General features: G+C 33.4%; 1 protein-coding gene across 2 annotated transcripts; it reads right to left on the bottom strand.

Annotated features, from left to right (window-relative positions):
* Positions 1-1,844: 1,844 nt before the first annotated feature.
* On the bottom strand, positions 1,845-17,862 carry LOC130825526 (probable protein phosphatase 2C member 13, mitochondrial). 2 transcript variants are annotated; one of them, XM_057690796.1, is made up of 10 exons: positions 17,577-17,784; positions 17,266-17,349; positions 16,286-16,554; positions 14,712-14,839; positions 10,985-11,083; positions 9,542-9,700; positions 7,412-7,498; positions 4,694-4,785; positions 2,956-3,030; positions 1,845-2,494 (listed from the first exon to the last, which is right to left on the bottom strand). In XM_057690796.1, exons 3-10 carry the CDS (start codon positions 16,552-16,554, stop codon positions 2,060-2,062), a joined length of 1,344 nt encoding a protein of 447 aa, XP_057546779.1. In that variant the 5' UTR covers positions 17,266-17,349; positions 17,577-17,784; the 3' UTR covers positions 1,845-2,059. The 2 variants fall into 2 exon arrangements, with proteins under 2 accessions (XP_057546779.1, XP_057546780.1); XM_057690797.1 differs by having other exon boundaries at positions 17,266-17,862.
* Between the last annotated feature and the right edge of the window lie 201 nt (positions 17,863-18,063).

Below are 18,063 nucleotides of genomic sequence, written 5' to 3'. Positions count from 1 at the left end.
TTCTTCCTTAAACTAACATTACTAAGTATTATTTTAACCTTATGACTTTGATTTAATTATTTTATACATAAAAATGAGTAGTATTTTTATTATTAACTTTAAGTATAGTTTAAGTAAAATTTTCTAAGTGAAATACATATTTTCATGATCAAATTTACCCATTCACTTGTACATACTAGAACAAAAATTTGATGAACCAAAATCTTTTCTAAGTAACCCATGATGTTCATCACTTACACAAGCTATCACCTTTTCCTTACACAAGCTAACCTTCTTCTACACTCCATACTCTTACACATTCACTTACACACTTCAACTCTTACATATTCACTTACACACTCCAACTCTTACACATTCACTTACACATTTCAACTCTTACATATTCACTTACACACTCCAACTTTTACACATTCACTTACACACTCTAAATCACTTACATAAGTTAACCTTCTTCTATACTCCTAACACTCTTTTTCATACAATCTAATGAATTACAAAGTTGCTCGAACCCATTATAAATTCCCCCTTAGCCATAGCCATGAGATCACTTACACCACCATCATCAAATCTTTCTAACATTCTTTCTTATATTTTCACTTCATTAAAATCTTACTACCTTAATACCTTTATCATTAGTTAAAGAAATTCAAGAAGATGGAGCTTAGGATACTCTTTATTTAGCTTAAATCATTATCATTATGGAGCATTATTAGGTTATTACTTTGGGTACTTAATGTATCATTATTTTTGGAGTTTATATTTAATTATTTTGGGAGCTTAGAAGATCATCATTATATTGGGACTTTAGATTAATTATCTTTGGAGCATTATTTTCTATCTTAGAGGGTCTTATTTTTTTATTATTTTCCTAATTAGTACTTAATACTAATCCTTAGTGTTATTTTGCTGCTACTACTTTGTGCTTCAATCGATCATCCTTCCCCTTGTGCCTTACCTTGATCAAGACACATTCCAAAGGCTCATTTGGTTCATCCTCATGCATTAATCAAGCTCTCCCTTGCTTTGCTAAATCCATCCCTTGTGCACCAGACTCATGTTCTTCAATGCACCATCACCATGAAACATCAAAGGACTTCTTGTGTTGTTCACAACACCTTTTGCATTGGCTTGAGTGATCAAACCACACATTGTTGATTTGGCACTTGCTCAAACATTAAGCAAGGATAATATTGTAACATGTCTCTTTTTTTTTCTCTACTTCTTTAGTTCTAATGCTATTGTATTTGAAAAGTCACTGTAGCTTGGATTCCCAATTTCCCACCCAACAAGGCATGCTCAATCTCCTCTCAACAGGCTCCTAGACACAACATATGCAATGCAATTTATTCTATCTCAAAAGTAAATTAGTAGGAGAAATTCGCTTGCATAAAGAGCCACTCTCAACCGAGCTAACCCCTGTCCTCACTCGATTCATTTATTCAAAAAAGATTTATCAACATAAATAATTTTTAATCCTCTATCTTTTCCAAGTTTGTTCAAACAATTGATTGGAGAAAGATTCAGATAATCAGTTGCGTAACATGGGTCATATTACTAAACAAGAGGCACATTTGAAAGAGTAGTAATTTATAAGTACCAAGATAAATGAGAGGTCGATTATAGAATAGGCCCTCATCTCTTTCAATTTGCTCGATTAACAGAGACAGAGATTAGGAATTAAGAAGTCACTCGTCCCTTTTCAAAAGGAGTAATAAGACGGTTTTGCTTAATGAACAGTTTTACTTGAAAGTTTAAAATCTTACTCAAGTCAGCTCGCCATGGAGGTATTTTGAGAGTAACAATCAAATCTAAATCCACATCGATAAGAGCAAAGGACAGGAAAAAAAACAAAAAAAAAAACTCATTTCATTCATTAATTTTGATTGTAATTGCAACATAAAATTACGGATGAAGAGAATTCTATGGACAGATACTAGACAAGCAGTTACTGAAGCAAAGTCCATGAAGCCCAAAAAAAAGGGAACCAAATGGTATGAATTAGAGAAAAGATGCCGAAGGAGTTTACAAGTAGTTGCATTTTACCGATACCTTTGGCTAGCTAGGCTAATGTCGACGATCCCCCACCAGAAGAATGACCCAATGGAACCTTTGAATCATGTGATTCTTTGCTCTGTTCTCGTTGGATATCGGTTTCTTCGACAAGCTCCTCTCCAGTCTTGGCCTCTTTGCTTTGAGTTTGTAGGATATCTGTATCTTTCATCTCGTCATGTTGGAGTTCAGCAACATTGCTTTGGTCTTGCGGAAGCTCAGATAGGTATTTCTGTTCCTGTTGAAGCCTTTGCCCCTCGGGTTGGTCATGTTGCTGCTCAGGTTCTTTTTGCTGCTCAAGCTGCGGCTCACCAGTTTTATCATGGAGGAACTTTACCACAATGCAGGTGATATTGTCAGCACTGCCGCGATTAAATGCAATTTCAGTTAATTTCCTAGCAGCTGTTTCAGGTTCTTCCTCTCCGCGAGCAAGCGAAACAGCATCCTGACCACAACACAAGCAGACTGCTCAGCTAATTGCCATTCAAGAAAGGTTAATACATATAATGTAACTATCATTAACATGAAATCAAACAAAAGGTAAAAAAATAAACATGAATACAAGTAAAACAAATACTTGGTTACAATATATAATGGTCAATTTTTTTTCCTTATAACTGAAGCAAAACTACTCTATAGTCTGTACCCTGTGTTGGTCCATTTACATTGCCTATATGGAAAATATTGAAAGAACCAAAATATATATCAAATACCATGAGTACCATTCCATTTCAGTGTAATTTGAAGAAATAGCATTTAGCTAGCGGATCCTGCACAAATTAAGTAATTAACATCTATTTGCAACACCAATATGGTTCAGTACAAAAGGATCTCCGACCTGTGTTCATCTGGAGGGGAACAAAATAATTGCAAAACAGTAGACCAAATGTAAGACATTCGTGGTACCTCGTTTGAAACAACATCCCAAAGGCCGTCACTAGCAAGCACAAGTAATTCGAGTTCCTCGTTAACCTCTTGTTCCTGTAATGAATAAGTTAACTTTTATTAGCAGTTCAAGACGGTTTTTCAACCCCTCTCACCCCTTTGAAAGGCTGAAATCAATTCCAGTCCGAAAATCAGAAGAGTTAGCATCACACAATTTTAGTCCTTTGAAAGGCCGGAATCAATAGGTGACACCCTAACATCTATGACCAACCAAAAAAGGAAAGAGGCGACTTCAGTTAAATCGTTGAGTGAGGGATTGATAAGACATTGAAACCAAGGTTATGGAAGTCAAGAATCAATCATTGCAGGATTATCACAGGCCTCAAACCCCAAAAGAATTACTTGTTCCTTCAATGCCCACACCATCTCAAAAGAAGATAGTTGCATAGTTGATCATGGAAAATACATTTTCCTCTTTGCCCGAAGTGCAATTTTTTTACTTTTTGAGTTTAAAGTGTATTTTGATGACTTGAGATAATATATAACAGAAACCAACCATAGTCCACACCAAAAGAGGGGCAAGAGCGAAAAATCAAGTGATAAGGTGATAATATGGCAAATTGATTCAAGAAAAAACGGCAAGACTACTTTACTTCTTTAATATCAATCCAAATATATGAGGCACGAGTACAAGGCATGATCAACAAGATGAAAAAGCAGACATGGTCAATCGATTCTTCCAGTTCTTAAAATGTTTATAGTTGCAAAACAATCTTGAATTTTGTATGATAAATTAAATTAGTTCTTCTGTTGTCCATAATATACACCCAAAAAATTGAATCACAAAGAATCCTAAGATTAAACCCATGTGATAGACTGGGTTTGCCATGGCTGTATGTATAGCCAGAAAATGCAGTAGATTTGTAGAGTGAAAAATTGGAAGATTGTAACAAAAGTAGAAATAAATGGGTTGGAATTTGTAATGTAAAAGCTGTTTGTATAGAATGTATGTATATTCATATTAACTGTAACCTAAAACATTAGAATAAAGGTTCAAGGAATACAAGAAACTTGAGATCTCCCAAAATGAGTATAAAAGTTCACTAACTGAATGAGTATTAAAGCTTCACTATAAGCAGAGGGCACAATTACATCAACGTAAACATGTCAAATTGTCAAAAGCTCAATACTATTAAGTGGCTCCCACCTGTTGGGTTTGGTGGGTCAAATTTACACAACCTTACCCTTGTTATTGATAACAACGAGGTTATTTCCAATTGACCCTTGGTAGGATACATCAACTGCAACTTCGTATAATTAAGATCAATATATGTATAATTATATAAGGAAATAGGAAATGGTAATAACTAATGTGATCATGATTTTCAAGAGCACCCTACCTAAATATCTGGATTCCAGAGTAATCAATCTCAATTTACCAAAAATGTTTTCCACCATGGATTTCCATCGCCTTTTGTAACCACCAAGAACGGATATCAATGAATTTACAAACCGAGAAATAAATAGAAAATATGCATCACTATTACCGATGACATTTAATAGAACAATGACATAAATTTGAAAAGAAATTGTTCAGATTTTTAATAACATTTTATTTGTCAGCCTCAGTATCATTGAGTCAAAACAGTGAAAGCACACTACACTAGAGAAATTTTGCAGATTTCAACATTGTATTCAATGATCAATAGATTACATTCGGAACACAGAAAGGGGTTGGGCAATGGGCCAAATATTTTACCTGGATCTCAGGTTCTGCCACAACATATTGTTTCAACATTCGATTACCAAAAGCACGAGACATAGCTAAAACACCTCCAACTCTCCAGGTCCCTGAAAAAGAAACCAAAAGCTTCAAAAGTTTGTGCTGAAAAAATTAATTTGAATTATACAAGCATCAAGACATCTATAACAGCAAATCAACGGTGAATTGAAAGAATAATGACTGAACATACAGCCAGCAGCCAGCAGCCAGCAGCCAGTACAGAATCCAAATCCATCAAATGTTTACGAATTTGAACGTCAATACAATGTCAGACATTAAAGAATTACAGTACGATCAAAGACGAGTCAATGTATATAAAAAGTACAGCTTAATGTAGCTAATGGTAACCCAGAAAAATCACATACCATGTAAAAAGCAAGGGAACTCATAAACTACTCATATTTCAAACTCAAGGAAAAAAGTAAAAATTCTTGGTGTGCTCCGACATCATATTTCAGTTTTCAATTTCAAAGGAAACACTTGATCAGTAATTTATATTCTATTAGTTGCTACAAATTCCTTTGTGGAAAATTCTTCATTACTCAATAGAAACATTACTCTATTCAGGCGAGTTAAAATTCAAACACTACCCTTCATTTCAGAGCTTAACTGTTTAAGTGGGGACTAGTCACTTACTTGGAAAACTTCTCCATAGGTCACATATATTGTTGTGAGCACAAAAGATATGTTGCAACTAATAAGATCATAGGCATTATTCATAAGACTTTGGCATTAAAAATATAATTGCGTAAATTAAATACATGAAATATTTGGGTTCTGTCATCTGTGAAGTAGTAGATGGTCATTGCAAAGGAGTAAGGGTCCATAGGAAACAACCATTCTTAATTACAAAGGTAATACCACATATGTTGAACTCCCAGCCAAACCACAGACTACCTGTAATTGCAACTAATACAGCAAATACTGACATAATTCTGAATCTGTTATAATAATATTCTTCTTTATATTTTAGTTATATTCTCTTTCAATATTATTCCTCTTCAATCTTGCTGATTGCCTATTTCAAAGAGTTCTAGTGGTCTTCCCATGATGCCCTTCCTTTGACAAGTCATTACATTTTCACAATAATGGAAGGCAAAGACAGAAACTAGAAAGAAAAGGAATAACGTGCATTCAAAGAGTTTCTCTATAGCACATCAGATTCAGATCTCTATAACTAACTTGTTATAGGTGTACTTTGATACAATAACTGTGGGAGATCCACCAGAATACCTTTCAGCTAAGTTTTTATCTAGCACTTCAAGTTTTGTACTTCTGCTTCATCAAGGAGAAACAGCTGATGACCCATCCAAGCACAATACAAAAATGAGATAGAAGTTTGCTCGAAAAAAATGCACTCCCAAAAAATTCCTTTTAAACAAAATTGCCAAAGCAGTGACCAATTTAGTTGCTTATATTTGGTAGGCCACGCTTTCATTTATACTACATAATAAATTTTAAAATCATACCCCCTCCATTTGCTAATGTTCTTCCATTTAAAATTTGGAAAGAACCAAGAGTAATAATGAGGGATAAGTTCCATTAAGAATAATTAGCGATTTGGAATAAATAATAATTATTTATGCTTGATATCATAGGAAGGAAGGAGTAAAGGAGTTTAGTAAAAAGAGAGAATTGTTATAATGAGGGGAAGGGTACAATTAATATAAAAGATGACAATAAATTTTGAGGGTTGAAAACATAAAGAGGTGATGTCCTTTTAATAAATGTGTTAGGCAAATGAGGTTATGTTAGTCCAAAAGCATGTCCAAAATAGAAAATTTTGTAATGAGAAAAACTTTGTGAAATTTCTATTTAAGACAAATGGAAAAAAAAAACGGAGGGATTGTTATTTTAAAAAATTACAAGACTACCATAATTCTGCCCCTAAAAAAGCTAACTTAAGTGCAGAAATTACCAGATGGCATATGCATGTTCTATATCAAACAATCATAAAAATGGAAAAGAGGAAATAAGAGAAATAAAGATCCAAAAACTACTACTTACCAAAAATGATAGTCAACATAAGCAGACATTTCACATTTGCACGAGTGCAGATGCCTTAACAAGTATTTTTGATTTATTCATATTAAATGTGTCCTTGTTGAGATTCAACAGTACGTCAAAAGTTAAACACTTTTCAATAATTTTCATTAAAATTTATAGTTATTGAAGATATGAGATGTGAATTTATTTAATAGCTTCATAGGACCCATTTTTATTACTATGCACATGACCCCACAACATTCAAAACTATAAATATAAGCTTTCCTACATTATAGAATTATGAGATTCCTTTTAACTTTTAACAAATAAAACATGAGAAGGCATCTCTAGTTCCAAGGTAGTATTTAAGTCGTAATCCTTCATCAGAAACCTTCAAAAATTTTCTGAAGAAACATACATCACAAAAACAGTAGGAATCACATCACATGACTGGGATAGATTCCAATTTCTATTGAAAAGATATTTCTACACTCAGAAGTCAAGACTTCAGAGTTTTCTCATGGTTTCAGCATCACATACCTTCAAATTTCTAATAGAGAAAAATATCTATGGTCTCATAGAACAATTCAACTGACTACCACAAGGAAGAAAACTGCATATATTCTATATGAATAGGAAGAGTTCAGGAAACCATGAATATGAAAGCAAAAGCTTCTATTAGCTCTTTAATTTAACAATTGAGCTCACCTGCCCACATCACAACACCACCAGCGCTTTCAATTCTCTTCCGTTCGTCAAGTCTGTTGGGCTTGTGATCTTCAGAAAGGGGTATTGCTGCTCAGAAAAAAAATAGAAATTTATCAAATAATGTTCACCAAAATCATTCCACATTACTCAACACACTGAAAATTTAAATTCCTTGGAGCATTACAAGATTAATAGGATAACCGAATAAGCTTAAAACAAGCATTACTATACATGTTGCATGAAATTGCACAACATTATATCAGAAAAGAAATTCTTATTTGCCAATCGCAACTGAGATATTTGGATTATTAAATTAATCACTATCATAATTTCACTAAATAAGCCACAAGGCCCACAGCTTCATTCACCCAGCATGATCACTCCATTAAGGAAAAGCAGATTCCATTGGACGGAGAAGAATATACTCAAATGATACTGTCCATTGAACAGTTGAACACTTCACTTTGTAAATGCAAGCATGATGGCATCCATCATAAACTTCGTTGTCATACATTCTCACATTCAACATCATCTTGAGGAAAAATTGTTAAAAAGAAAATAATCATAATTGAACAGCTCTTAGCCTAAGGTGTCAGCAAAAACTCTCCCTTATTTGTCTTTGAACAGTTTCTAATGCCCAATAAATCTCAAGCCACATTGGCTACATGCACCCTCCCACATTGATTGAGCCATTTCATAGTAAATACCCAGAAAAGTCTTCTCCATCATATTGAGCGTGTGTGGATGGGGGGATACAGATGGAAAGGTAATGGGTGTTTGGTTCATAGTGAATACCCAATATGAGTCTAAGGAAAGGTAAGAGTCTTTTCCTTGATGAGTGTTCGCTTAGCTAATTGTCAAAAATTACCCCTGCTTTCCTTTTATGTAAATTCAAGCTTCAGTGCTTGACACTCATTGACTGTCACTACCCCCAACACGTTCAACCCTGGAACTTTTGTTCACCAACCAAGCCTCCTGCCTACCTCACAACTCAAAAAGTACCTTTGCAACCACCAGTACTGCCCATTAAAGTACCATATGGTCTCACATAGCAACCACTTTCACAAAGAAACCTCCTTACAACCCCACCCCTACCTACAATTCGCTGCACCACCGACAAAAATAACCACACATTAAAGCCACCTACAAATTCTATACCTAACTTGTTAAACCACCATCAAAATCAATACAAATAAAGAAAATTAACAATAAAAAAAGACAGTGAAGCTAGATATAACTAATTAGCTATTGATATACAGTCATGAAAGCACCAGATCCTGAGTTTTCATGGTTCAGATTGACCATTAAAGCACAATGCATTTGTGATGAGACATAGCCGATGCAAGGCATAGCTTCCCCTAGACGATGCAATTGATGAATTGTGCAATAAATGTAGTGGTGAAAGAAGAAGATGAAGATGTAGCAATGGTTAAAAAGATATGTTTTGGTGGGAATAAGGGTGAAGAGTAGTTATCCTTTCTTTGGCCCAATGAACAAAACCACATAAAAGGATATATGTAGGATTGCAATTCCTTTCCTCCCTTGTAACCAAACACATCACACACTAGGGGGTATTTCCTTTACTTTTCTTGCCTTTCCTTTCCCTGATTCCCTTTCATATTTCCTTTCCCTTACCTAGTAGACATCAAACACCCTTGTTTTCTAATAAATTACTTTCTCATTCTTGGTAACCTTAGATTTCTAAAAAAATTTACATATAAATTTATATCATTCATTCACAAAGTGCACACTTACAAATCACATAGTACAGCTTGACATATCTGTAGTCTCAAAGCCTCACAAGTTACACCAGAGGCAATATGACTAAAGCACGACAAGGTAGCAAATAAGATTAAATCAATGGCTGATATCAATTCTTAGTCACCCTGCTGAAAATCACTAGTTGATATCAATTCTTAGTACATCCTGCTGCATACCGGAGTAGCCGAGAGATAAATATTTTACCATAATCATTTTTGGAGGCAAGAAACCATTTCAAGCTTAATGTCATGAAAAAAAAAGAAAAAAAAAACAGGGCTATTTAAGAAAATATCACACAAAAATTCACTGGTACATAACACCTGAGCATATTCCATATATATAAGCAAAAGGAGCCATCACAATTCTAACCTTTTCCAGCCTTTGATAGTACTGTACGTGAATCTCCAACATTTGCTACGTAAAGACGGTTTCCAACCAGAACTGCGGTTGAAGCTGTAGACCCATCATCCCGAAATGTATCCTTTTCAGCGTTCAGAAAGTCCTTATCAGTTTGCTTGTATGTTTCACCTGGGGAGGTCAACAAGTTATCACTTATCTGATTACAGCAAATAGTTTCAGGAAAAACACACCCCCTGCAGGACTTCTTAATGCAATCCAAGAGAGAAAGGACACCACAGAAACTGAATTCATTACTTTCAAAATCCAACCATATGCATGCCTAAATTCCAGAGCATACCAGTTGTGACTTGTGAGTAAACACTAAAAAGTGGAAAAATAACCAAAAGAGTGAATTTTAGTGAAAAACATTTATATGCAGATATGGCAATCGAGGCAAACTTAAAATAAAATAAAAAAAAATTAAAAAAAAATAAAAAAAAAAAAAAGAAAACCTGGGCTATAGGAATGTTATTAAGCATAAGAGTAAAAAACAATATGGACCAGAGTGCAAACACAATAATCTTTGCTTGATTCATAGACAATTCATGGGTAAATTTTTTTCAAATATTAAAAAAAGTGTGGTGGAAATTATAATATCCATGGGTCCATTTTTCACCCCATTTCTTTCTAATGTTTAAGTTACAGCATAATGGTCTACTTTGTCCAAGTTAGAACGTAAAATATTATGATTAAGCTTACATCTTAACTGCAATATAAAAATAAGAGATGCCACGTCATGCAACAAATTGGATACATTCAATTATGGCCATCAGGATTAAGGCTTGCTAGTCCTAGTATAAATACAGACTAAGAAACTTGTTCCCAAGTGCCAGCCATCATTGAGATAGCTCGCGAGATACTCAAAGTCTCAGACCTAAATTACATGGATGACACTAGGCTCAGCACCATAATAAAACTAAATCCTGCTCAAGAATAATCAAGAATTAAGCAAAGCAACAAGCATGACCACCTCATGAAAATCAAAATATTTAAGGCACAAGACAAAGAGTTTTTAAAATGAATAAAAAGACATAATTTTAGAAGATTCAAGAATCAATTCACATTAGAACAAATCCATTCCACATTACGTTTATTGCATTGAAGTTTCATAAATCAAATTCTCTCCTTCACTTAATATTTTACAATTTTAGACCTACGTTAAAAAAAAGTAGTTATTCATCACATTCACAAGTCTTACATTATTTAGTCAAAAGCAAAAAAGCTTATCAATAATTTCCATTGGCAGGCAGCAGCCAATAAAATATTAAAACCAAATAAAAATGCAAAAAGTGTCTTCTTAATATCCAACATATGCTAAAAAATATCGGACAAAACAAGCAATTATACGATTATATTTATAAAGAATAATGCAGTCATATGTGCAAAAGTAAACATGCAGCAGTATGAACGCACTTATAGCAGCTTTCGTGTCTTCCATAAATTGTGGGTGTTTCATAAGATTTTCAAAGAGATATTGCTTCAAATATTCCGCTGCTCGAGAGCCTCCATGACCTACATAATAGATAAATTTGTTAACCATCAACCCATGAGGCAAATAAACACAGTTAAACTCCTAGTGTTCATTTATTGGTGGTTGCTATTCACAAATCTGACATCAAGGCCACAAAAACATTTTAACACGAACAATAATTTGCCTCAAAAAAACATTTAATACGCCGTAAAATCCAAGGGTTTATGATGAATTGATACGGACATGGCAACATATAATAAAATCGTTACATTCTACTAACAAAATACATATTCAAGAGACAAAAGCCCATTCATATGCCAAATCAGCTAACGTATATATATTTCTAAATTGATATATGCAATAAGATTTCGGAAACAGTGCAACGCTCGATAAATATAATAAACCAAAAACAATCCAACTTCGGTATAGAGCTATGCGTAACCCCACTACTCTAATTCCTAATATATCTCTAATACCATTCGTATATTTCCTTTCTATTCCTTCTTAAAATGTTCACTTCTTCAATAATGGTATCCCAATAATCCTCATTGTGAATTTATTTTGATGTATCATATGCAACACTTCCAATACTCCAGCAAACTATCATCATTCTATCAACATAAAGCACGAAAAAGTTGCATCACAAAAGCAAAAATGTTCAAATTATCAATGTTGTGAAGGCGCCGTTTCATAGGCCTAATGTCTTAAAAACGACCAGCATAAAATTTTCAAGACACACAATTTCCAAGACACGTACAACAATATACTGGAGATGAACAACAAAATGTAAAGAAAACATTATTTGCATTGAAAAACATATCCCCAAGGGAAAGAATCACCATGCCCATAGTATTAAATCAATAAACAATAACTAATAATATGTCAAGTCACATCATTCTCTTCAAGTAATCACCACCTTTCACATACAAGTAGACATCTTAGAATGCTACACAAGCCCAATAATCAATCCTTCACATAATACATTATATGTTGACCCCTTTCCTAATCAATCCTTTGACATGTTCATACAATTCTCATGTAGTTCCATGGTTGTTATCGTCTACACTCATTCAAGTATACCATGGAATTAAAATGCGGCCATCTTATAATAAAGGAACATTTTGCAGAGCATTTTCAGCTTACAAAACCATTAAGTCCCATCATGCTACGTGTGATCTAAAATCACGCCAAAACATTAATTATAAATTTCCATTCTACTATCTAAGCCATTATAATCTATTGAATAGGGTAAGGATCTAAAAGGTAATTTTATAGTGAATCTTCGAAAAACGGGATAAAAATCTTCAATAAAAATTATGAAATATATTAATCAACTTGCCAATTTAGAAAAGCACATTACGTAAACGCCGCTCCCATGACACCTCATTCAATCGTTTTTCTATAGGTACAAATCCCTTTATATAGTGATCTTATGGGCTTGCAGCTTTGCACATCATGGTAATGTCTTTTAATTTACTAACTCTAGAACTCAAGTCCCTAACCAAATCCAACCCATGTTTCCCCAAACACATAGTAACTTTGTTCACGAAATTTTCCTTCCTACTTATTCCTATTATCATACCAATAAATTACTCCCACAAAGGTTACATAATTTCCTCAAAATAATTTCATAATAGCAACGGAACAAATACCTACAAACAAAACTATTTATTATACATCATAATTAAAGTTTTAAAAAGTGTGCCTAATCGCTAAAGCCCAATTCAAACTAGCCTCAATTTTTGAATGGCTTGGCAAGGTGTTTTAAAAGAAGCACACTCAAGGCGCATCAAGTTGCATACAAGTGCAACATTCTATTGGAAATCTCTTTATGTGCGTAAACCCTAAATTTAGGGATAAAACATCACGTCTCGAGGATTACTAAAAGCCCAACTAAAGAGAATGAATGTGAAGTAAGGTGTTGAAGAATAGTAGTTGGAAGAGAAATCCCTGTATGCGCCTTTAGCCTTTTTAAACCTTCACATTAACTCTCTAAACCTATACTGCACGATTTAGGTAACTAGTATCAGAATCCTTGGATGTATAGATCGTCCAATATAAGGAAAAAAGATCAACCAAGACATATAACATAAGCATCCCATATGCGCTTGGCTTTAGTCATGCTCCTAGCACATCAAGAAGCTCACCTCGAAAAGCTTAATCTCCCTCTAGATGTTTATTGGTGATCAAAGGATAACTCAAGGCCTACAACACATCCCCAAGCCCACTACCATGTTAGACTTAATTGACTTGCCTATATCTAACATAAAGTACATTGCCATCAAATGCAAGACTAACTGAAAAAACTACACATTCTTTGTAAAAGAAGACTTCCACACTGTTCATTAAATTGTACTGAAAAACATTTGATTTAGAAATTTTCCTTAACGTGTGACTATCAAAGTTTCTAAATATTTAGAGCTTTCTACTTTAGTACTCGATATTATCAAGTGTTTTATCATGATGAATCCTTGACAAAGAGAAAAAGGCATGTATATAATAGCACTTATTTACAAGGTTGTAGCACCAACAAATAATCAAAATAATCAGCCAACACTTTAAATAGTTGCCATTATTCTTCACTTGTGAATACCCTTGGTCTTCTTCATTTGAATCTCCAAAATATCCTTTATATGCTCAATGAAGTTTGAAGCTTGAACTAGTAAGAAGGTAAGACGACATACTCCATAGACCCCACAAATGAAATGATCCTATATGTAACATTGTGACTTTGCAATTGTCAATGTACTCATGTAAAGGCAACAGCTGCTTGGATCTCTAATTCAAACAAATATGTCGTATGTAAATATTTGTGAACTCTATCATTCATGGAACCTTCAATAAAAAGCTGAAAGTTTCCTTCCACAATCCTATTAGAATTAGTTCAAGAGAAAAGGATTTCGACAACTTAAACTAATTTCTTTAATATATATATATATATATATATATATATATATATATATATATATATATATATATATATATATTATATATTATTTATATATATATATATATATATATATATATTATATTATATATATATATATACATACATATATATATATATATATATATATATATATATATATATATAATAAATTAAAGCATATGTGCTAGCTAAAAGAGTAGACATCTCACGGTCACGCTTGCCACTACAGTACTACATGTTCAGTTTATTAGTCTATAACAAATTCAATTTATCAATCCACATTAGCTACCTGACATCAACTAGACTTTTGTTGATGGGAAGCAAATGAGATTGAGGAGGGTGTATCTATGTTTGATCCAAATCAAAGTCATATCAGATGCATATGTAAATCATATCCATATAAATCTCCATATCCACCATTATGAGACCTACGTCGACAATAATAAAGAAAAAGTTGGCAATAAAATAACATATGATGCAACTTCAATTTTTAAGCCAATAAATCCACACTTCACCTCAAAGCACTCATAAGTCAGCAGCACTTAAAAGTGCAAAAAGAAACCAATTAATCTCGAAATTCCACACTGCAAAAGAAAATTACATCCTTCGCCCTTACTATATAGAGGAGGGTAGGACAAAGACGGAGGGTATGTTTACATCAATATACATCAAAATTCCATGCTATCATGGTATAAAGAATGCTATAAACCATGTAGCATGTTAAGACTAGAAAGTCTGACCATCAAATATTCCAAAGAGGCAGACAGTCTTCCCATTTATTTTGGACATTTTGACATCATAAAAGTCTTCCATGCTAGCTCTTTTTCCTCGAAAACTTGAAAATCCACAACTTAACTTTCCATCTTCACTGTCATAAAATAAACAAATCTTTGTTCAACTCAATAGTTGGATATAATGAGTCATAAATGCAAACAGTGAATGAGAAAACACTAAATTTTTAACATTCACATAACAACATCAGCACATTAAAATCAATTCGTCATACAATCTTTAAGCAAAGCGCGTAAATATTGAGTGAAGTTCCCTCTTAGCTACACGATGTCTTACAATCCCTTTTTCGTACCCTTTTTTCTAAGATAGGCATGGAGAACACTTCGAATATATGGCTTATTCGACACAAGGGAAAAACATCTAATTTAAATTACAAAGAGACTTTCATTCTTGACATTTTTGTGCCCCTATCCATTCTCTGCTACAATTATCAATTTTTCTTCATCAACGCTCAAGTACAAATTTTTAGAATTAAGAGACTTTTGTGATTGATATAGTTGTGCTGTTTGATTTGTTTCATACTTTCGTTTGGATTTTTCTTGAGTTTTTGAATTTCAGTAGATGGATTTTGTAGTGTTGTTCTTGATATTTCGAATTTCAAGTGATGAATCTTGTAGTTTTTTTCCTTGTTTTCGAATTTCAATATGTGAATCCTGTAGTTTTTTCCTTGTTTTTGAATATAGATGAATTTTAGCTGATGAACACAACATTTCCAATTTCATAGTCAGTTCTCTGTAGTTCTCTTTTTTTGAATGATTGTTTGGGAATTGGGATAACTGTGAGTCATTGGATCTGTATGATTATTGTAGATGATTGTTCCTAGTCTATATTTCTCTCTTGAAAGTTGAAGGAACCACATACAGTTTCATCCTAAAAAAATTGCTTTAAAATGAAAAAACCGTAGACCAAACCAGACCATTGTAGAACGGTTTGGTCTAGTATTACAACTGGTTTGGTCTGGTCTAAAAAATTTTCAGACCGAAATTTCTGGTTTGGTCTGATTTTTGTGTCAAACCAGACCAGACCGGACCGTGTGCACCCCTAATGTTGACAATGATCGGCACCAATGCTTTTTTTTTCCTTTCAACGTTTCCACATAACACTTAGAAAAGCCATGTTATTTGGATATGTATTTTATCTATAGTACATTTGCCCCACAGGCAGTCATCTGTATTTAAGTCAGCAAAGTGAGTTGATCATCAAGCTTAGTTATTTCATGCGTAACAAAATGTTGGCACATGTTAGAAAGAATGTCGAACAGAGTACAACTTTACAAATTGCAAAAGCATTATTCATTTCCAGAATGAATTCAAGAGTATCATGAAAGAAAGACCAAATGAGGTATCCAACTTCATCATATTCAATAATATCAACAGAAAACAAAGACAGGGAATTAATAATAACAGACAACACTATGAACTTAATATTCCAAGCTATTGTATCCAATAAGGTATTATTATACACTAATAAGATTTTGAATAACTTTGCAGTCATTTCGAGAAAAAAGCACAAAGATATTCACCTTTTGCATCCTCCACTAGCATAGCCAATATTTACCCCTGTCTCTGGCAAGATATCAACTAAGGAACCCCGATTCTCTACGGCACCCGTATCAACCATCATTTTTGCACTTGCCATGAGCCTTCTAACGTTGCAATTCCAGGTGTTTGATGGGCTTAGATTATCACACAAAACTTGTCCTGCAATTCTCAGCCATAAACTTCTTCCCGAAAGAGCTCCAATACACCCAGCTTGAATTACAGCCTTTCTTAGAAGATTCGTGCATATCATCTGATTTAGCAAATTCAAATTATATCTTAAAATATCTCAATAACTGCAGAATTGCATTCACATAATACTAGAAACTAGAGTATGGTAATTGGTAGCATTAATTCAAAATGCCAAAGCAAATTGCACATGTTTATAAATAAATATAAGCTATTTTGGTGTAAAATGGGATAAAATGCTAGGTTTATACTCCATATAAGCAACGTCAAAAGCTACATATAAGCAATATATACATAGCTGATTGCTACAAAATAATTTATTCGGGGTGTTATGACAAAATGATGCGTCAATCAGTATTAAAAATGTTTAATTAATAGTTAAAGTTGTCTTTGCGTTTCTTATATCTTATATGCAACTTAAATAGAGCTTAGAGATGCATATAGCATTTGCTAAAATGTTAAATAATCAATGTGCTGGAATGTGCTTTTAAAAGCATTTACTACTCGAAATTACGGAACTTCAAATTCTTTTACAGTTCGAAATTTAATTCCAATTCAAAATCAATCAAGAAAAACATACATTAACTACACATCACTCCGCAATCAAAACAAGTTCACCACTTGAACCAAGTGTATAACTTCCTAATTGCCCAAACTAATGAATCATCTACCAAAATTAAGCATTAAACACCAAATTAAAGTGATATAGAACATCATCACTCAACAACTTCAAAATTGTGGAATTCAACTTAAAAACGGCAAAAAAGGAACTTACATCATCAACAAGACGTTATTTCAATACATAACACATCTTCCACAAAGAAAAACATGTAATCAAGTTCAAAGCAAGCTCCAATTTCTGAACTTAGACAAAAAAAACTCGTCAAGATTTTTATAAATTAATTAATATCGAAATCAATCATCCGACAGTTAAAAAAATGAAAAAAAATTGCTGAAATAATCAAAATCTGCTGCTATGAAAATCGATCAAGGATTACGATTGTGAATAACATAATCGCACTTAATCGTCATCGGAATCGAGAGGAATCAAGAAAAAGGATTAGCAAAAAAGGTAAATTTTCTCACTTTTTGAATAGAAATGAATTTTCTCTCTCAGGAGAATGAGAGAGAGAATCAGGAACCCTAGAAAGAGAAAGAGAAAGGGATTGAAATGATGAAAAGGAGGTTGATGTTATAGAAAGAGTGAGGAATGGCGGAGAGGAGAAAAAAAAAACCTGACAGATTGAGAAAGAGAAAGAGAGAAGGTGAGAAAAGAAAGGGGGAATGGAGAAAAGTGTTGTTGTAGCGTATATCTGGTAAGTTTAAAACTTGGCAAGGAAGAGATTTGACAACGTGGCACTATTCATGCATCTACTAGGTACTAGCTGTCTATGTCTTGTAACAGCTCTGTTTTACGAATAAGTTTCCTTAATTTCTGTATAAAGAGACCTAAATTTTCAATATGATGATCTCAAAATTTGTTACCCCATATTTCAATAAAACTTCAATTCTTTGTGTACTCTTGATTTTGTGTATAGAGTATTGCATTTGTTTCTTAATGGAGTTTGCATAC

Source organism: Amaranthus tricolor, chromosome 10 (assembly GCF_026212465.1).
Source record: "Amaranthus tricolor cultivar Red isolate AtriRed21 chromosome 10, ASM2621246v1, whole genome shotgun sequence".
Taxonomy (NCBI): domain Eukaryota; kingdom Viridiplantae; phylum Streptophyta; class Magnoliopsida; order Caryophyllales; family Amaranthaceae; genus Amaranthus; species Amaranthus tricolor.
The sequence above is the reverse complement of the archived record's forward strand: the minus strand, read 5'-3'. Positions and strand labels throughout refer to the sequence as shown.